Source organism: Drosophila tropicalis, unplaced genomic scaffold, assembly GCF_018151085.1.
Source record: "Drosophila tropicalis isolate 14030-0801.00 unplaced genomic scaffold, ASM1815108v1 contig_878, whole genome shotgun sequence".
NCBI classification, from domain to species: Eukaryota; Metazoa; Arthropoda; class Insecta; order Diptera; family Drosophilidae; genus Drosophila; species Drosophila tropicalis.
This window is the reverse complement of record NW_027173374.1, coordinates 2,974,691-2,997,232: the sequence shown is the minus strand read 5'-3', so window position 1 is coordinate 2,997,232 and position 22,542 is coordinate 2,974,691. Positions and strand designations below refer to the sequence as shown.

General features: G+C 34.1%; 1 protein-coding gene across 6 annotated transcripts in view; it reads right to left on the bottom strand.

The window, feature by feature from the left end:
* LOC137583832 (very low-density lipoprotein receptor-like) overlaps positions 1–22,015 on the bottom strand; it is a 36,443-nt gene extending 14,428 nt beyond the window's left edge. The window contains exons 1-5 of one of the 6 annotated variants that reach the window (XR_011033448.1): positions 21,785–22,015; positions 19,983–20,651; positions 12,736–12,882; positions 2,454–2,573; positions 2,253–2,369 (exon numbers count right to left, since the gene is read on the bottom strand). Coding sequence is in view for 1 of the 6 variants with exons in the window: in XM_068298973.1 (XP_068155074.1) it covers positions 2,454–2,573; positions 12,736–12,882; positions 19,983–20,607 (892 nt within the window). In the remaining 5 variants the exon portion in view is untranslated. Of the gene's footprint in view, positions 1–2,252; positions 2,370–2,453; positions 2,574–8,372; positions 8,593–9,867; positions 10,030–12,735; positions 12,883–19,982; positions 20,652–21,784 lie in introns of those variants that run through there. The other 5 variants (XR_011033449.1, XR_011033447.1, XR_011033451.1 and 2 more) reach the window with 5 other exon arrangements.
* Positions 22,016–22,542: the final 527 nt, after the last annotated feature.

Sequence of the window (22,542 nt, the reverse complement as noted above, 5' to 3'; positions counted from 1 at the left end):
GAAATAATTGTTAGGTTCAAATTTCACAAATAAAGTCATAACCATAATTGATTTTTTTCGGATTGACTTTTTCTTTAACAAGAATTTCTTTCTGGTTTGGCTGAATCTGATAATTAAAATGGTTTTTGGTTTATTTTTTTTTCTATGCAAATAAATTTTTTAGTTGAATCTTTCGTCATGCAAATATTTATGTCAGACCTTGGACAACTTTTGGCTACCATCAAAAACTTTTCATTATTAGATTTTGTTCAGCGCGCTAAAATTGAAAACTGCATTGCGACAGATACCAGGAGAAAAAGAGATATAAAAACAGAAAGAAGCGTCGAGGTATATTCACAGCTTTTTATTTTTATATTGGCAAACTTTGCTTTGATGTTAACAAGGACCAAAGCAGCTAAAGAAGCTGAAGCAACAAAAAGGGAGTGAAAGCTCCAACACAATACTCGTAAATAAAAGACAAAAAAAAGAAAAAAAAAACATCTACTGCTTCCTCCTCCATACAAAGGCATCAAACTTCATTGGCATTGAAGTGGCGGGGAGTTGATGGGCAAAGGGGAAGTACAAGGGAAATTGTAATGCTTCAGCAACTATTGTACATAAACTAAAAGCATTTTAAATAAAATTAAAATCAAATTGCAAGTATAGTCACATTGATAGTCTACCATCCACACACTCACACACACATTTGCCTCGATTTTCCCATAGAGTATGCCACTAGGCGACAGATAACAAGAAAATTCTATAGAATACAAAAAGAGTGTGTGCATGTGTATGTGTGTGTGTGCCAGTGTCGAACCATTCCATTCATTTTTCCTCTAGCAAATTGATTTTGCCAGGGCATACAAAAAGTTGACTGCCCAGGCGACATTTTCATTTTTTACGATTCATCTTGTTGCCGGCGAAATTGAAAAATGGAAGTCATAGGACTATTTTTCATTATCTCAACCTAAACCAGGGGGACAAACTCACTTTTCCATTGTTACCGCAACTTCTATACTCTTGCAAAATATTTTTAAACGAGTTCTAAAAGTTTCAATCAAAACGATCGTCGAAATATTAAAATAAAAGCTGTGTAGGGCAATCAATGAATACGAAGTAAGCAAGTCAACCTACATTTAGCTGTTTTAAGAAATATTTTTTTGTAGCATACTTATCTGGTAAAGGAAGGTCTAATAGAAATCTGCGGAGTGCCTGGGAGAATCGCATTTTTAAGGCAAATAAAGAAAACACAGAAGTTTTTGACTATTTATATTTGTTGCCCTTTGTTGTGAAAAGAAAAATGATAAATTTTACCAAAGGATCCACATCGAAAATCAACTAGTTGATGAATGATATAAAATGATAAATAAATAAATATTCCCAGGGTATAACCCAGATTTACTTGTTGCACATATTATTTTTAAAGTAATCAGATAAAAGGTTTTAATTAAAACATGTAATAGATCATATATTTTTTGAAATCCATAAAATACATATTTGTGGCTGCTTTTTTATCATCGAAACTTCAATTAACATTTCGTGGGGGTGAAAAAAAATAACAAATAATTCCACAAAAAGAAAGTAAAAAATTTGTGACAAAAAATATTTGATGTGAATTTTTAAAGCTTATGAAAACCATAAAAGTGAAACACGAAACAGACCAAACAGAAAAAAAAAAAAAAAACCGTCAAAGTTCGCTTGCGCCCTTAACATGTGTTCAATTGGCTGCGAGTCCTGTGAATCCTGCAAAGCATTTGTGCTATATTCCCTCCATCGCTCTATCTCTCTCTTTCTATCTCTTCCTATCTCTCCTTCGTCTGACATTTTTTGATTACCAGTTTTTATTTCCGACTCATCTCACTCGTGATGAGTATATAACATCATAAAACTGGCATCATTTTTTTCAATTACAAAAACCAAGAGGACATAAAAAAGGAAGTTTTATGTAGTTAAGCCCATATATAGTTAGACAGACAATAAAAATGTTAAACAAGTGGATTTTTCTCTTAAAAAAAAACAACCATGCAAAAAATCCAAAGAGGAAATGAAACTAAAGACTAAATGGTGGAAGGAAAGCTGCATAAATATAAATTAGTTCCGCTGATATGGGCACGTAGCACCACAAATGACATTAATTTATGGCCAAGTTAAGTCATAAAGTCTGTGATGTAAATGTAGATGAACTAGCTGCTGTTTATAGTTTTTTAGTGATGGGCTTGAGAAAATCCTCCAGTTAGTAGTTGGCAAATGAATAATTAAAATTTGTTGCTTACTACACTCCGATTCATCGGATCTATCGTGACAGTCGTAGTCACCATCACAGATCCAGGATTGGGGTATACATTGTTCGCCATTCTTACATTTCACCTCATGATTTTGACAATAATGCACTAATTGTAAGATTGATTTCAGGTTAACAGTTAAGATAGATTACAAATAGGGATTCAGATTATATTCAAGTTTTGATTACTTACTGCACAACTCTGGAGTCTCGTCAGAGCCATCTGCACAATCCGCCTCTTGATCGCATCTCCATTTATTAGGTATGCATTTGCCATTTGTGCAACGAAATTGGTCCTCTTGACAACTAGATCCTGTAGAAAAAAATTAAAACTTTCATGAAATACATTTGTGATGAAATGTTTAAATAATATTCTTATGGCTTAAGAGAGTTGATATGCTAAATCTCTGCAAATAATATAAATGCAATCAAATTGATTTTCCTAATTGGATTAAGTTCAATAAATTAAAGTGCACAGGTAGCAGCAATTAGTTCAGCTGCTACCATTTGGATTGTAATTAAAACCATTCGAACGGATTAGTTTCTGGTTAAATAATAGTTCAATGAAAATCTAGGCGAAATAACAATTCAATAGAAGTATTTTGAAACAAAAGAGAAAAAGAAAACTTGCCGATGGAACCACTTTTAAATTTATTAATTAGAATTCACTACATTTGTGTTTTAATTTAATTTAGTTGCATGGCAAAGAATTTGTTCTATTTTGAGGACAAGGCAAAAATTTAATTTTGATTAAAGTCTTTAAAGTGCTTTATGGAATTTTATTGCTATGCAAACTTCTCTGGCTCTCCTTTCTACTCTATGCAATGAACGTTTAATGCATTTTCCTTTTTTGGGTAGCAAAAATCTCATCTTTTTCGTCTCAATTTTCAATGTTAAGCGTTGCTCTGCTTCCTCTATTTTTATTCAAGCGAAAACTGCACACAATTTAGCGAGTAATTCAAATGAATGCCGTGCTGAATGACATCTGAATTTCCACCATGACTATGCTTTAAGTTTCCTTTTTTTTTTTTGGTATCCCTTGCCAGACTTGCCATAAACTTTTGGCGCAAGTTTTTGTATGTGTTTTATCCCCTTAGGGTGGAGGGGTAAACTCAGACGTAAAGTTAGTCGCACTGCGAAAAATGCGCATCACGTTTTGCGTTTGGGGACCAACGGGAAGACCCTATACCCGGATTCACCAAAAATCTGCTCCATAATGTATTTACCTAGGCAGCGGCGGCATTTAGTTAACTCTCATTGGGGCATTTCACAAAAGGAATGAGGATTAGTCTGGGTTTAATGAGCAGCAGCAAGGATAGCAGCAGAAGGCTGCCAGCCGTTGCCCCGTTGGCAACCAAGAGACATAAGAAACTTGCATTAAAAGAAATTAATGAAATTTTCATAATCAACTTTATACTACTGGTGTTGTGTGTGGCGCAAAAACTTTGATTACACTCTGCTACACAAAAAATAAAGACAACTTAAGATAAGCTGGCCGAAAAATCTAAGACAAAACATATATTTGAAAATAAACTCCATGTTTATTTTTGCCAATTCGAGTGTGAAGAAAGGAATACCAAAATTTCTTATTGGTATATTATCTAATTCAATTCAATTTGTTGAGATGATGATCGGAATTAGGGTTTTTTTATATGGCTAAAGAACAATCTGCTGAGTTTAGGAGCTCTTGTTATGGTCGTTTGCAAGAGACATCCTTGTTTTGTCTGTCCTCTTTGTCTTCGTCATTTACTTTTTGATATATATTTCTATTACTTTTTGTAATGCCTCATAAATTGTTGTCTGTGGATGTTTGTGCAACAATTTTGTTACGCATATTTATTATGTGTATGTTTTCTTTGCCTAAGAGCATGCTACTAAATACATACAGTATTTTTCTCAGTCGTTGGGCTTTGCTCATACACATTGAAACACACAGAGACACTCACACACACACACACAGGATGCAAACTTCATTATTTACAGTCTGCCGCGTCGCGACAACATCATAGCGAAAAGCAGGTGGCAGGCTGCGAGACGCGAAATGTTGTATGTGTAAGTGTATGTGTGTGTGTGAGGCAATGTGGAATGAATAAGGGAGTGATAGAACCTTTTAATTCATGTTCTGCCACACTCTGCTCTTTTCTCTTCTCTGCCATGCTATTTGATTCCCTCATGCATATTATGCAATTCATTTAAAGTGCTTCGGTGCAGCAGGTGCCACTTGGCAGGGCTCTGACACCTTCCTGGCAACAATAAAGGCTACATAGAGCGAGTGAGAGGTGAGGAGCATAAATTGCAAGTGCATTGCTCTGAAATTTTCGATTTCTAAATGGATTGGTGGCGGGTTGTGGAAGAAAGAGCAAAGCTTATCCATTGCCTTGTTGACAACACAAAAGTGACAAAGTCATCTAACAAATCCAAAGAAGCAATACACAAAAACTTTTCCAGCATACAAATACATGAGTGTGAGTTTGTATGTGTGTGTGTGGCTTGGCAAAGTTTTTGCCACAATGCAGTTATTCCCCTCGCCTCATTTCCACATCCTTTAAGATATCCCCAAGCTCATTTACAGTCAGCTTAAAGCCGAAAAAGGACACGAAACTAAGTTTGCTTGTTCTTTTTCAAGTGTCCAACAAGAATTAGATGAAGCAGAAGGCGAGACAAAGAGAGAAGCTGATTCAGGAAGTAGAAATAAGTTTTTGCGGTCATCCATCGATTTGGAGCATTAAAACTTTTCTGATATTTGCCATTTTCCATTTCCATTCTCCATTATCTTTGCAACTATTTCTATGCTTTTGTTGAACGAGTCCTTACACTTTGGTCCCTGTCTGCCAGTTACACTTACTAAAACAAAATGGTTATGTATATATTTAAAGAGTATAACATGTACGGCATTGCTAAAGTAAAGAAACTTCCCTCTGCTGCTCTGTTGTGTGTCATTTCTTTGTCTCTTTAAATGTTTAAATAAAAATTACATTTCCTAGACCATTTTCCATTCATTTTCAATCGCCCACATAAAACAGAAGATATCAAAAGACAGAAGGTAAGGAAGGAGTATCTTTCATTGATTTCAGTTCAGTTTGGTATTTTTTTCTTTTATATGGGTATATATGTATATAAATATTTTATTTTTTTCCGGTCACCTAATGAAGTTTGCCTGTATCTTCTTCTTTATATTGTTGTTGTTCTTGTTGTTGGCAAACATAAATTGAATTGTCCGATTCATTTAAACAGCGGAAAAAAGGAAAAGCAGCGCAATGAAAACGTGAACAAATTTCGCTTTACCTTCGTCCTTACGTTTGCCTTGGCATTTCGTCTCAATAAATAAATGAAAAATTTGTGCCGCAGTTTAGGGGGATTTTCCTTTTCATTGTTTACAATTGTTTTCTTTTTATTTTGCCTTAGACCCATAAAATACAACAAAAAAAAAAAGAATGTTGAGCAAAAATATTCGAAAGAAAAGCGTAAAGAAAAGGCTCGCCCCTTGTTGTTGTCCTTGTTGTTTATGGCACCTTTTTCCTTACGCTTTATTGGACTTCTGCTTTCCCTCAAGTATTTCAATAAAAAGAAAGTAAAAAAAAGACTGAAAAGGGGAAAATCAAGTGGGTTTCCGTTTTTTTTTTGTTTTTTTGGTCTAAGATGGATGGGTCATAAATCATTTTTGGAAACGAGTGAAAAAGGAAATTAATTGTACTTCTAATGAGTCAAAGATTTTTAATAAATTTGTATACATATTTATAAAAATGCAGTGAAGCAGATGTTCATCGACAATTGCCTTGCCCTTTTAATGTTAAAAGATTTAAAATGAATAATAGAAGAAAAAACACTCATACGACACGTTGCTCATTAGTCAATATAAAATAAGCCAAAGCTAAACATCTATTTTCAAAATAAAAACTGAATGAACAATTCGGACATTGCCATCAGGTGAAAATCAAGATGTGATAGTTTTGCCGTTTTGAAAAATTAATCTTTATAGTTTATTTCAACCTTCAACAGCCTTACTTTCTGCATAAACTAGACTTTGTCAAGCTTGTCAATTTCTTTAAACACAAAAGTTACAATCAGTAATAAGTTCCTCTACATCAAAGCAAAACCTTAATTCGCTTTATAACTCTAAATATTTTATATCAGCAATAGGTAGGCCCTTAGACTACGAAACCACTTTCATTTCTTTAACTGTTGCTTTAATTGATAGGTTTAAACTTGAAACGAATTGCATTTAAAATGTCATTATTGACATCATTCGGTTTAAAGCTTCTCACAATCTATCTATATGTAGATATATTTACATTTATATGTGTTTTATATTTTCCTCATCTCTTCATACATGTGTTTTTTCGAAGAGAAATTCGATTCGAGGAAGCTAAAAAATATGGAAGAGTAAGAAAGCGAGAGGCATGCATAATTTATTGCTTATAAGGAGCAGCATACGACACAGAGACCCGGCCAAAACGGGATATGTGTGACTGAAGTTATCTAAGGTTTGCAGCCAACGATAGAAGCACAGGCATGTGTTGGTAGCTATATAAGTACATATATTTAGAAATAATATATATACATATATGCTTGGTATTTGTTCCCTTTTTTTAGATTTTCCACATTCCAGAAGGAGAAGTCTGTCGGCAAGAGTCGCTCTGGATCTGAATACGTCTCTGTCGCTGCTTCTGTCTCCGGCTTTGGCTTATCAGCTGTCTGCTTTTCAAATGTGCCGCATGAATATTTATGCCCACGATATTGAACACTGTTAGAACGAGGCACTACTACTATTACAAACCATATACATATATGTGTATGGTGTGTATATATTGTATGTTAAAGTAGAGGCACATGAGCCAAAAGCTGCTTAAAAGTCTAGCGACGTCTTTGTTTTCGGCTTGCCAATCCTCAAACTCGTTTTTCTTTTGGGCCACTTAACGCAGCTGGGGAAAGTGCTTTCTGCCTTCTCTCTCTCTATCTCTCTCTTTTTTTTGCCTCTCCTAGCTATCCTTGTCTTTTTCTTTGCATGGTATATGTCTATCTGAACTTAATGGCCAACACATTCTCAGTTTAGTTGCCTATAAGTTATTTATTTATTTACTGACTTTTGCCGATTTAACAAGTGACATTAAACTCTCTGTGCTCGAGAGTTGTCTTCCTTTGCTTTAGTAAAGCCACGCCCGGGCATAAAAAAGATAAAAGTAACGCATTGGTAATGTATAACGGTAAATTGAAGTACACTTGATGGCAGCTAATGGGCTTTGGCAATGGCTTTTGTTATCCCTGAAATGTCTATTCTATAAGCCATATTCCCCCCCAGGAGACTAGCAAAAATAACAAAACCACAACAAGAACAAAGAGTGAATGATAGCCAAATGACAAGTGTATAGAATTATTCAGAAACAACTTTAAGCACTATATATGTACATATAACAGCCTTGAACAAAAACAAGTTCATACGAAATGATAAGAAAAAATTGTGTTTTTTCAACATTTCTTTCCTTTTTGTTTTTTGCAATATCTACTAAGTTTGTATATATTAATTAATCAAATATTCAGCGGTCAATAATCCCCTGCAATATTAATCCTATATATGGAAAGAGCCGTAAGATTAGCAGCTCTGAACAAACTAAAGATAATTGTTTTTAAATGTTTAATTCTGTATTATAATTTGGTAATTTACATTGACTAAAGTGATTAAATTTTTAAAGTTTCTTGACCTAATTCAATGTTACTGGATTTTCCGGAAGATTTGTTTTATTCAACTACTTTCCCAGAAGCCATTACCAAGGTTATTTTTTGTAGTTTGGAGTATTAATTGAATTTATTCATTATAATTATATATTCTATGCTCTTTCTTTGTAGTAATTGGATCAAGAAATTGAGCAAAAAAGTATACGCAATCAACAAAAACTTTCCCCGTAGCTGTCAATCTATTCCTAATAATTTTAGCTAATCGTGTTATTTTGATTAGCTGATTAATCGTACCAGTTTTTGTTACCTTTCATGAACTCTCACTGACCTTTTGTTTTAATAGTAAGTGTGGGTTTAAGGGTGTGTATGTAAGCTAATCAGATTATGTATGCTTAAGATGAAAAAATGATTTACTAGTTAGTATACACATAGCTCATACCCGGCAACCTGGTGAGGAAAGTTAAAGCCTGCTGAGGCTGTGCCTGCTGTAATAATCCGATCATGAACAGCAGCCAGCCCGTGAAGCTGCATATTAGTCCCATGTTGCTAACTTTGCTGCAAAATGTTTGTTGTTTACTGGTTGCTTCTGTTTTTTTTGTTTTATTTTTTTGCTCTTTGGCTTTTGTTTTTAATGTTAATAATGTGACGACGCCGGAGTGCTGTTGTGTTTCGTTGAATTATTAAATTAAATTGTTGTTAAGGCTTAATTATTTTAAATGGCAGTGGCAAAATATGGCAAACAAATACCTTACAAAAAGTCCAGCTAAAAAGTAGGCAACATTTTTACGCATAAAAAAAAAAAAAAAAAAAAAGAGTCGAACGGTTGCAAATAAATTCATCTGATTTATGTTTTTATTGAATTATGGCTTTGAGAATACTTTGCTGATCCTTAATGTTTGGCTAAATTGCGTAAATAACATTTTAATATTTATTTATGCATATTTGCTTTTGTTATTGCGTTTAATACTTAATTAAATTTATATTTATTGCTCTTATTGTTTGCAATTGAAATTTTTTATTTGCCAGTACGCGCGACTTCCTTTCGTTCTTTTGTTGTTTGCATTAATAAATTAAGCTTGGCATCCTTTATTTTTTTTTTCCATTTTGAAAATTCACTTTTTAAATATTTATGATTATATTGTTGAAGAGGTTTTTTTCTCATTATTTGTTTTCAACATATTTCTTGCTTAATGGCAATATAATCCTCTTGCGCTATGTTTACATTCAATTTTCAATGCGTATTATCACACTTAATGCAAACACTCATAATACACGCTTATTGTCAGTGTTGCTTTTTAATTAATTAATGTAATTATAACAGCTTGGTCTTTGCTTTTTGCTTTTTATGCACCTTTGTGTTAGGTTTTTGTGGGTTCTTTGTTGGTTTTGTTATTGTGCTTAATGTAATACAAAACGTTCCTCAAGTGGGCAAATATCAATGTAAAATGCAATTCTATGTCAAGTTCAACTTTATGTATTATGCGTTTATTTATCTTTGTCTGTATATGTTTATTTGTGTGTGTGTGTGTGTATGGCGCGTTTTGCAATCCAATCTACAAAAAGAAAACAAAGCTAAACGGCCACAAAATCAAAACCAAATTACATTAAAATAAAGAGAAAAGCAACAGAAGAAAAACACAAAAAAATAAAAAGCCATGAGAAAAAAGACACGCGCAGAAGCGTGAAAAACAAAACGGAAAATCTCAAAAACACGGACAGAGAGTGTCACACTACCGAGGAAAAGCTTCCGCATGTTAATTTTCGTTAGAGAAAAGCTACCGCCGATTGTCATTAGTTTAGTTGCCGCCAAGCGGACGCCAAAAAAATATCCAAAAACCTAAGAAGTTTTTTGTTTTAACATATTTTTTATTCATAATTATAAATTGCCACTGCCTTGCATTTTTTAAAAAATATTTTTGTATTTTTTTACATACGATTTATTTTGCACAATTTTTACAAATATCAAGACCGATTTTTGATAATTTCACTTGAACTTCTTTGCACTTTATTTCTGCCGCCTTTTCGACAATCTTTGCTTCCGCTTCGAAAGGGAAAATAGGACATACACATCCGTTTCAAAACAAGGTTCGATGCCAACTGAGTGGTCTCTCGGTTTTAGGCAAACCTTAAAAACACTAAAATCGTCTGCATCTCAACAGCAGCCAGCAGACAGCAGCCAGCAGACAGCAGCATCCAATCCCTCACTCAGTGGAGCCAGAGCTTGCGCTCAAAACCTTTTGATAAGAGTCTCTTTATCACTCCACTCAATTGACACTCAACAGCGGAAAATGTTGGAGACACTCAACTGAGTTGAGTTAAAATCACTTAGTTCCGTCAGTTGCTTTAGGGGAATTCCATCTTATCTCCTCTAAATAATATTTGTTTCGTTGTTTTCGCTGTTGACAAACAAAATTGGCACCGCCTTTCGCCACAATTATTATAATCAACGTAGAATAAGAATCTGTTTTGTTAAAGTATATTACGGCGCACAATTAGTGTAAGTCGCATTAGACAAATCAATTAATTGATAAGATTTTGTTTATATTTCATCCATCCATCCATACATCTATCAGCGTGCTTGAATTACTTTTCTATGTCTATTTATTTATATTTTTTTCCCCCCAGTATCCCTTTATATAGTTACAACGAATTGGGTCAAGTTTGAACCGCTTCACTAGTGCGACGCAATTCTTGCACTCTCTTCCTCCTCCTCTCAAGTAAGTCGCAATTGTGCAATGGACTTTAGATAAGCCTGAGCTACAAACTACTGTGTTGATTAGAAGTCTTCTTTTTTCTATTAAACATCACTTATACAATTATTTTCACCAATTATCAGTTGAAAAAAAAAAGCGGAGACGTCTTGACCTCAGCTATTTCCTTATAAAGTTTAGCTTTTCATTTGAAATACTTCTTAAGAAGATTTTCCAGTGAAATTACAATTGCAAATTCTTAATACATACTTATAAATATTTTAATCAAAAGTTAAAAGTTCAGCTTGTTTATTAATTTTTGATAGTGATTAAAGAAGAAATCGTTTTTTTATTGCACAATTCATGAATGACCTCTCTGAACTTTGAATCATAATTAAAATAAAAGAAACGAATTGTGATAAGCGAATAAGCAAAATTTGTGAATTGAAATAGGTAAAATTATGGAAAACAAAATCTTCGAAATTGTCAATAAAATGTAGAAAACAAATTTTTGGCTTGACTTTTGTCTGTCATTGTACTAGATGATAAGATGGGCCAAACATTTGACTGTTTCTATATAATATTCATTGCCGCGATTTGTTATTATTTATTTATATTTATTAAACAAGTATTACATACTTGAACATATCAAAATATTAAGACAATTGCTCTTTAGAACTTAAAAAAAAATGCATAGTCTTTTGGATGGTTTGAACTGTGTACAGTGATTTTTTAGAAAATTGTTCGATTCTATGAAAAATAGATGTAAAGTTCTTTTGCTTTATTATGCGGCTGCGACCTAAAACGCTCAACTTTTGAGTGCTTCGCTTTTAAGCAATTAGTCGAGATTTCCTGTTCGCTATGTTCTAATCTACTTAGTTAGTCGGAGATTTCAGTATGATGCAACGGATTACTTGGATTGCACTTGACTTGTTTCTTTGCATGTTTGGTTAAATCAACGGCTTGGCTCGGCTTGGTTTTCTTGTGAAGCTTTTCTGTTTGCTAAGCCAGTTCAAGGCTTATTTGTGTCCGCAATAAAATTTGCTTTTCCATGCAATTAACACTAAGCTGAGCTTGGGCGAAGTTTATTGTAAACTCTAATGGAAAACAAAGAATTTTATGCAGATTTGTTTAAATTTGACACCTATAACTTCAGTTAGCCCAACTGTGCACAATATTATGTTCTTGTAGTGTTTGCATAAAGCCGCCCAAAAGTAGGCAACAAATTTTTTTTTTAAATGAAATGAAATTAAAAATAGAGCTAATACAAAACCCACACACACAAAAAACAAGCTAACTAAAAATTTAAACGAAAATAAGAGTGGAGAGCCCCGAATATGGCAGGTTCGTGCACCCAGGTCCTGTCCTAGGTCTATATGAGGACATGACACTAAATAAACAGCCAGTTGTTACTTACTCAACGCAACTCAACAACGAAGTCAAACAAATAGTCAAACACCAAAACCAATACAAAAGCAAATACAAAGAGAGACAGTAAGGGCAAACGAGGTAGGGGTAGGAGTAAATGGTTAGTTCTGTGACATTTCTAAATTGAAAAACTACAAATGACTGACAACAGATTAGAGTGAGAGAGCACGTAAACTGGCAACATCTGCGTCCATGTGAACTCCCTAAACCCATTTCTTGACTCCAGAGGCCCGAGAAGGGGGCCTGATAAAAACCAAAACAAAACCCGAAGGGAAAAATAAGTCGAAAAAAAAAAACGATCAAATGGCTATGTGAAAAGTTTCATTCAAATATTGCAACAACTTACAAGTTTTGGGATTTTAGCAATGGTTCAGATTTTTTTCTTGTTTTTGTTGTTTAATTTGAAAACCTCAAAGAACCTGACACAATTAACAGGAATTTAAATTACTTTAAATAGTTAGTTCCTATACTTTTTGTATAAACTTTATTGGCTGAACAGATGCCCTTGCGGAATTTTTTTTTTTATCAAAATGTTAAATAGAGTGTCAAAAAGTCTGTGAAGACAAAGTTTTAGTGGCCTTTTTAAGTTCGATGTGCAACAGTCAAGTAAAACCGCAGAGAAGAATTCACATAGTTACTTAACAGTTGTAAATGTATACATTTGTACTTTACTCGTTTACTTACCTTTAAATTTGCATGACTCCACCTGCTCATCGCTCTGATCTTTGCAATCGAAATCGCCATCACAGACAAATCGTATGGGTATACATTGACCATTACGGCATTGGAATTGCTTTTGTTCCGTATCGCAAAATTGAGGCAGAGATAAAGCTAAAATCGAGAGAAGAAATTCAATTCATACATATTAATTAATTAAGTTGACAAAACTGAATACTATCAAGAGCCAAGGCCTAATCAAATTCATAACTAAAAACTTAAGTTGAAAACTTTAGGTAGTTAAATTCTCTTGCTGTGGTTGGGGAAGATTTTAGGTATAATTTGAGTCGTTGACAAGGCTCAGGGAACCCTTTTGAAAATGAAAGCCGAAACTGACAATAAACAAAAACTTGTAAATAATGAAGCCAAAAGGGTGTATGTGTGGGTGGGTAAGGAGGCTGGCTGGGTATGGTTATGGTTGTGGCTGTCGGAGTGTTTACATGTATGTGTGAGTGCGTCTGTGCTTAAGGTATACCACAAAAGCCTTAAAGGGTAAAGTTTTTGTGAAATTAATAAGTAACTATGTATGTATGTATGTATGCATGCACAGCATTTTCTGTCTCTTGTGTATATCCTCTTAAACTATTCTAAATTGGCAAATGGTCTTGGTTTTGTCTCTCTATCAACTTGATGGTGATTAGCTATTGAAAGGCATAAGTTGTCTAATAGGCAAATAGGGCCTATGTAGGCTATACCCAGCTACTGCCACTTCTGTTAATTTGCCATGATTATGCTTAAAGAGTTTCTGTATCTGTCTTTTGCCATTTGCCGTTTAATTGCGCGTATTTAACACAAATTGACAATTGCTTGGAAGAAAGGCACAAACACCCAAGACACCTATGTATTTCCATTCACACAAACACACACGCACACTTACAAACAGACATTTAATTACAAAATCATCAGACATTTGCCCTCGGCACACACCAATATATATTTTGTGGACTCTTCATTGCCATGGGAAATTCGCTATACGAGGTGTGGATATTAAATAGCGAAACTAATTTTATAAAACGAGTAAACGACGCAAATGTTTCTGTTCTGTGCTTTAAAATTTATTTTATATAATAGGCATACGTCAGCAGCTGTTACGGGTCAAGAGCCTTCTCTGACGAAAGCAAACTCATCTGGGAATGCATAGTTGTAAATTTATTATACAAATCGACATTTTTTTATGAAAATAGATTTAAATTCTATGAAACTCTAAGGAAAACAACCAGGTTCAAACAACGGGTTTTTTTAAGAAGTTCGTAATTTGTGGCGTAATTTACAAATCACACCTCGTATATGCAAAATATAATTTTATTTTGGTTTATTTCGTTTACATTACTTTTCATTCACTTTGACTGATTTCGGTTTATGCATGTGCATTCATTTATTTTATATATATATATATTTTCGTGTATTTTAAACATTTTTTGTTTGCTTCTTTTTTTTTTGCCATTCCGACAAAGCAATCAAAAGTCCTCGAAAATTTTTATTAGTCTCTAAATTATTAAAAAAAAAAAAATAAAAAATTGTTAACGGGGGAAGCCGAATGCAATTTTTGAAAAGAATTTTTTGTTATATATAGCTTTTTATATCTGCGGGGGTCATACATACATATACATAGTATAAATTTGCGATTGCGTGTGTGTGTGTGTGTATTCGCAATGCATTTGTTGTTGTTGTTGTTGCAGACAAAATTTGTATGTAAATGAAATGCAATTTGCATTTTAAGTGACTCGTTTAGACGCCTAATTGAAATTGTGCTACAATATATTGAAATAAATATTAAAAGAAGAGGCAAATAAAGATGAAGTGAAAGAAAATGGCTCATAAAATCCATTTAAGTCACATTAAACGAAGAGTTGAGAGAGAAAGAAAATTTATTATCATCATTTGGCCACGTATGGCATCTGATACATTCTTTTCGTTATTCTCTGCTAGTGTATGTCATTAAAATTAACTACAGATTACTTGAGAATGCAAATCAAATCGATTTCGATTGTCCAGATGTCAGATGTAATTGATTTTAGTTTTATTTTTCAAGAAAAGTATAGAAAAAACTGTCTAAAGGTTAAAGAAATCTTATCCGCCACTGAAACAGAGCTTTCTTATTTTATATCAAAACCAAAACTCTTAATTTATAAATATTAACAACTTGTAGTCCTGAGGAACACAAATTATTATTTTCATGTCGATTATCTATTTGATTACCATGCTTAAGTAAACTTTTAGCCAACCATTAATTTCGATGACATTTGATTCCCGTCATTCTCCATTTTCTCTTTTGCCTCACTCATTGTAAGTATGTATATAAATTAAATTACTTGAGTAATAATTTGATGTGGCCAACGTTTTATCAGGACAAAGCCACAGAAATTCAGCAGAAGAAGCAGCTGAAGCATCAAATAGCCCCCCAATTTGATTGACAGAATCACAATGTCGGCACTGACCAGACCAAGCCAACGAAGAAAACCAGGTTCAGGTCTAGGTCTCGGGCCAAGTTCAGGGTAGGGAGGTACAGACATTTGGCCAATTAAATGCTTTGCTGCGAAGTTCATTGAACAAGTCGACTTTTTGTTGCTGTTATGCCAAGAAATCAATCATTGGGCCTCCCTTTGAGAAGAAAAGTATTTCGCATGAAAATTCGCACCATTAATTCAATGACAGCAGGTCAGCCCGCCAATCTTACATACATACATATATATAAATTTATCTACTGGGCAGAAAAGGGCGAATTAATAAACAGAAATCAGCAATCACAGCAAAAGTCAATCAGAGTTCAAATCAATATAAATGCTTTATTAATAGAACCAACAACAGGTTACAGAAAACAAAATATTCAGCATGAATTTTTGATTTGGGATCGATTTATCATTTCCTAAAATAGTATCAAAAAATATTAATAACCCAAGAGCTAATAAGTACTGCTATTTAGATAAAGAAATTACTCAAGCATTTATGAAATTTATTCAGAACTTTGCACTTGTCATACGTTTTGTTAAAGCGCCATATCGATAAGAGTGAATAGAATACTTTAATCTGGTTTGTTTTATGATTTTTTAATAGGGGAATTGGTTTTATACAATGTTCATAAACGTATGTTTTCAGTTAAAAGAAACTGAGTCAAACTACCAAAAGTTTTTTTTTTATGGTTCGAGAGTTGAATTAGCCACTTTTGGGTTAAAACCATTAGCTCTTTTCTTTTTATAGCCATTTTTTGTTAGACTAAAGTGGCTAAAGTAATTGTCATAGGAGGGAGCTTATATATATATAGATGACACGTGTAAGTTCTTAAAAGAGTTTATTTAAATAATTGTTGACCAATTAGAGACTCAGGTCAAGAACTTGGCTTTTATAACTTGATCTTCCATATTGAGTAACAGAAAGTGTATTTTTTTAATGCAACACTTTATACCCATTTTTAAAAATTCATTTATCGTTCACATTAGAGTATTCAAAAAGTCAACCGATACGCATTATCTGTTCAATGTTTTTGTTTATGTGGAAGCCCATTTATAAGCTTGATAATATAGATAGTTACTTGTAGTTCTAAAAAATGGTATAATTATTAATTTTACAGATAGTGCTTGCAAAAACAAATAAGAGAAAACAAAAACAAAATACAAATTATCAGTATTAGAAGTGTTTTGTGATTTCGCTATACTTTATCAAGGTTAACATGTCCCAACAGTGCGTGCTTACGTAGAAATTTGTTGATTGGACCCCGATTAATGCTGAATCAGGTAAAATGAGGCCTATAGTGTAAATTAGTCATGAATGGACTTGAGATACTTAAGCAAATTCACAAGTTTTCCATTGAATAATTTCACCAAGTGGAATATGAAAACATCACTCAAGGTCTAAAAAGTTTTCTCAAGCCAATAATTATTAACTAATGATGTTAAATCGTTTTTAGACACAAATCGATTTAATAACTTATACAAGTAGGACACACAAAACTAAAAAATTATCTATGAAGAAAAAAAACTTTCCATTCACACATATTTGCTTGACTCAAAAATTTTTAATTTCATATTCAACTTTTGTTTGTAAAACTTTACCAAATTTTATCTAACAATTATAATAAAAATGTGCTATGATAATTTTGCTGTTGCTTTGATAAAACTCTATCTGCACAAATAAACCTACACGATAAAGTCGGGGCTATTTCCTTGGCGTACTTTATAATCATGTGAATCGTTTGTGTATCTGTACAGTTGACGCTCACTATCATGGATCTTTGCCGTTAATTATAAAGTTGGGGGAAAAAAATTAAGAGAAGCAATTTTAAGCTGCTCTTTATGGCATATTAAAAGAGAAACACACGGTGGGGGGGTTAAACTGCGGTTGTTTGACTTAAACAAAAATGTGGCCTGATCGGTGTCGTCATGCCATAACAAAACAACAAAAAATAACAATTACTCACATGTTTGGAAAGGCGGTATACCAGTCCATATGCGATATTTCTCGATATCGATGAGTCAGAGTGTTTTGATGTTAGGCTTAGACGATTATTCGGAATGATGCCGGTCAATGAATGACAAGCATGTTGTTGTATTCTCAAATGAGTTTTTCATCTCTATAAATTTACCCAGAATTGTTCAAAGCATCAATCTGTCAATACAATGTGTGGGTATTGTTTTTGCCATGTAAGCATGTCATAGGTTTGTCTAATTTCCTTGCCAATAAATCACGCAACCCGCTCTGAATACACTTTCTTATAGGGCATATAGACTATGTCATCTTTACAACCCCTTTATTTAGTTTAAAAGTTAAGGCAGATACCAAATAGGAATGCCGTTCAAAATATTCTGTTCAGGTATGCAAGTGTACGTCATGAAATGATATAATGTTTTGATTTTATTTGCTCTTACCGCTCATTGATGCCAAAATTGTTTGCGAATCGTAAACGTTGCGAATGAGTAATATTTGTAATGCAGGCAAAAATAGAATTTTAATCAACAAAATGAGAAAAATGAATACCAAAAGCAGGAATTTCATTCTATTTTATTTTTTCTTCGTCTATGTAGATAACTTGTCAAAATGTGGATTTGTTTTATTTTACTCTTCATTTGAACAAAATGTTTCAAAATTATGGCTTTTAAAACATTGATTTTACTTCAATAAATCAATTTTAACTAAAACCATTCAAGATGTTCATATCATATGACTACATATAACCTTTCTATAATTGGTTTTGGTTTTACACATTCTCTAATGTTAAGTAACTAACTACTCTTTTTGATGTTTACCAACTGAGTGAGGTGTTAAATTCTCCTTATCACACCTTTGCCACCCCACCCTTTTTCAAAAATGACAGTTGAAAACCATTTAACATTGAAATTTCATTGTTTTGCATGTTATGATTGCGAAATAAGTCAAGAGGAGACTTGTTACATAGAGACATAAGTAGATGCAACAAATGTACAATTTGTTGTTACACTTTTTTGGCTTCATCATTGAAAGTTGGTTTCGGAAACCTGTTTAACACATACACAGACATATTTCATTATACTAAATAATGAACTAAATGCCCTGAAGCAAAGTCTTGCATACATACAAGTATCTGCACGTGCAAGCTACTACCATAATTAGCCAAGTTAATTACGACAAAATATCTGTCTGGATGAGATGGAGAGCATTACTAAAACTTGTTTTACCAATTCAATTTTTCAATCAATACAAAAATGCAACCTCGAGCCATTGGATGTGTGTTGCTTCCTGATGAGAGAGAGAGAGAGAGACGAGAAGCAGGACACTCAGAGTCCGAGTCAAAATGGGCCAGAGATATTCGACAAGGACTTGTCCGGAAAACATTATTCTTTACTTTCTAAGCCAATTCCCTATTTAAATGAATACTTCTTGTTTGTAGCAATTGACCTATTTCCTGTTAATGGAACCTGTCGACTGTCCCTCCATTTATATAGTTGCAGCAAAAAAAAACAAATAGGGGCAACTATTTTTATGCCTTGATTGACACTTGATTAGCCCAGTTATCTAACAGTTACAGCGCAATTGCGATAGGCATTAGCTTGTTTGCTAAGCCAATCATAAATAGATTGCCTTATGCAAGCATATCGATTTATGGCTTAATTAATTTCTGACAGTGTAGCTGATTTAGCCTCTTGCCACCTTTTTAGACCTTGGTTTGCGAATTTTATCATGACCCAAGCATTAATTATGTGACTTGCTTTTGCTTTTATTCACTTAACTTGACATTCGCGAGGTTTATTTTCGAAGCTTATTTTGGTGAAGGTTTTTTTGCTCTCGCCAAAATGATTGAAGTTAATTAAATGTTTTTGAAAACAAAGTTTTCAGTGTTTGGTTCAATTTTGAAAGAAATGAAATGAAATTGGGGGTGAATTTATAAACTTAAAAGTCAGCATTTAATGCTCACTCTCAGTTGGGTTGCCTCTCTTAAGCTCTGACTCTTTTAGAGTTGCTCTCTTGAAGGCTGGAAGATTGATCTTTTAAGTGGCGCTACAGAAAAGAAGCCGGCCGGTGGTTTTAAAACAATTACGAGTACAAAAAAAGAACCAAGCAAAGAAAAAGAGCAACTGGCGGAAAGTAAAAGGCTGTCATCCAGAGAGGAAGAGAGAATGAGGCAGAGAAGCAGACTCTAATGGAATGTGCTTGCTCTTATGAATGATGATGATGGTGATGATGATGACGAAGATGATAATGATTGAGATTGCAATTGCATTGCCAGACGCTTTGGCTTTTTCGCGTGCATTTAAAACTTGAGCCGTGGCAACAAAAAAAACTCCAACAAACTGTCGGAGTGGCGACCGTATTGCTGGTGGCATGATCAACAGAAATGCGAGAGGTTGTCTGAAATAGTACCTTAAACATGTTATACACTGGAAAAAATATGTGTATTCTTTTCGGTTTCGTGACATTCTGTACCTATTACTTGTTTACCTTAGCGAAAAGGTAAACAAAAGTTCATCATCTTACTTTACAAGGGGTCTCCAATTCTTGAAAATTCAATACACATATAAATTAATGCGAATTGTAAATAATATACTGCTTTAACTGAATGGTATCAAATTTTGTTTCAATGAAGGTCAATCTGGGGAATTAACGATACATATATCTAAAACTTATAAGGAATTACAAGTTGCCTATTATTGTTAAGCTTTTTTTTCCCGCATTGTGAAAGAATTTCCCATTTTCCTCTTAACCGTTCTTAAATATTATAAAGATTGTAAAATTTGTATTCTTACATATATCCAATGGCGTTCCAATTTTTCCCGATACATTTAGAAATTTAAAGTCCATATTTATGTTGAATAGACCAGAACTGGCACCAATTTCTGCTGGATTACTGCTATTCGATGAGCTTCTGCTGCTATTTGATCCACTGGATCCACTTAAACTGTTTGCTGCTGCTGGTGCCCAATATTTGAGTATGTCCAGTGGTTGGCCAAAAGTTGATGATTTCAATTTCTCCCTTAACGCCGAGCCAGTGAGATTTTGCATTAAAAAGCTGGTTGTGGGCGTGCCCTGGGCAGTAAGTTGGGCTGCATTAATGGCGGCAGCAAATTTGCTAATACTCAAAATGCTGGTAATGAAGATCAAATGGAACGAAGAGGTAAAACTGAAGCTAATCAGCTGTTGCACTTTACTGTGATAATTGATGCTACTGCTGAAGAAGAATGGACCAACTTTATGCAGGTTATCTGATGTTGTTGTTGTTGATGTTGCAGGCTCCTCTGCCGTCGTTGTCGCCGATGATGAATGCAATTCTGCGGCCGTTGCTACAGTTAGTGTTGTTGGTGATGGATCGATTGAGATTTCGTTATGATCTCTTAGGTTAATGGCAGGAGGTAGGCAGCAAACTGTTGCCATTTTTTGTGGAATGAACTATTATTTTGTTGTTGTTGTTGTATTCTCTGAAATTAACATTATTTTTGCATTTGCAATTTCAAACGCCACATTTATAAATTTTCCGTTATTAAATAACAGAGCGCAACAGTTGCCAAAAAGAGACGTAAAGAAAAGCTAAAAGCAAAACACAAAATTTTACCCAGAGAGCAAGAACATATATGTACATATATATATTTTTGTTTTTTTTTTTTTTTGGCAAAACGAACAAGTGTGAAACGGAACGCACAATAAACATGCGAAAAAGAGCCATGACTAAAAAAAGAAACATCATACGATGTTGCACAAAAATCGAAAAGAAAAGAGGAAGCAGTCAAAATACCAAGAAAAAAAAGTACACTGAGGGTCGACATAACTTTATGGTATAACAAAGTTTCTATACTCTGTTCGAAACATAACAAAATATGGAAAACGTCTTTAGACACACGAATTTTTGGATGTATAGTTTAGAAAATAAGATCAATCTGAACTGGTTATGTTCTTAGGATAAAAGAAGCTCTGCCTATTGATCAAGAGGATATGCTTTATATACGAGAAATCGTTCCAACGACTTTATCTGAGTGGATATACCCATTTATTTATGTTAGAGCATTAAAAATTGTGCAAACTAAGGGCGACGACTTGGTTGGTCAAATGTCTTGGAGAAGGGGGGAACTGTCGTCGGTTATTCAAGTTGAACGGGTAAAGGGTTAATGTTAACCGTACCGTTTGCTCTCTGTTTCACTCTAACTTTTATGCTTTACTTTGCATTTGGCTCTGTCATGCTGAAGAATGGATTCCACTGACGACTGTTGTTGGCTCCGAATTGCTGTTATTGTCGGAGTTAAAGGTGTCTGCCTTGTGGGTTGCGGGTGGCACTGATGGAGGAGCTTATCATTGTAAGCATATGATAACCCAAAAGAGCTCCGGTTTGTGTCACGGTAGCTTCTGCCACTTCAAATCATGCAAGCCAAATCTCCCATTCAACCATGTGGAGTTCACTTCAAAAAAACTTAAACATTTTTGACACAATTTCCTAATTTCATGTTTTGCTTCTCTTTTGGCTGTTTTCTCTTTCTCTTTTTGGCAAAGTCACGTGTTAGCTTGCTAATTAGTTGTATGTTGACGTAACATATCGGATCTAAATCTAATTTCTTCATACATTTTTCTATTTTCTTTTCACTTGACACTATTGTTATTTACAAATGAACACTCTGCTTCTTATAAATTTTATTATTTTTTTTCGCTTTAGTGATATTTTGTTGTTATTTGCACATAAAAAATTTCTCAAATTTTTTCCGGTGCTTTTTTCTATTTTATTGGATACGCAAACTATGATCGATCCACTATCAACGACACGACTGTGCACAACGCACGACGATATACGACTAAATAAATAGCAGAATTTCAATGTTGAACCAATTGTATCCAGTGTGTAAGATTTCGGCTCCCAGACATCGGCTACACGAAAATGCGACCGACTACAACGAACCGACGATCGCCACGCGTACAAAACTGTGCGCTGAAACCCACCTGTGATGCCACAGTTGGGGAAAGGGGGAAAAACAGAAAAAGTAACACGGAGAGAACCGACTATGAGAGAGGGAGAGCGTGGAGTTGGGGCAAAACGTCACCAGTGGGCTCGTCGTCGATCAGTCTTAAGAGATGACATTGAAAATTCATTGTTAAGAGAGAGAGGAGAGAGAGACAGAGTGGGAGAGTGGAGCAGCAGGTGGTTGCATTGGAGTAAAAGAATCTCTTATAACTTACATCACTTGTGGAATGTGGAATATAATCTCTCTTTTTTTGGTTTTTGTTTTTTTTGATTTGGAGGTGTGTTCAACAATTATCTACTACTATAGGCAATTTGTAGTATCTTAGTCTAAATTGCTTGTTGGCATAGGTTAGAGGCCATGGACG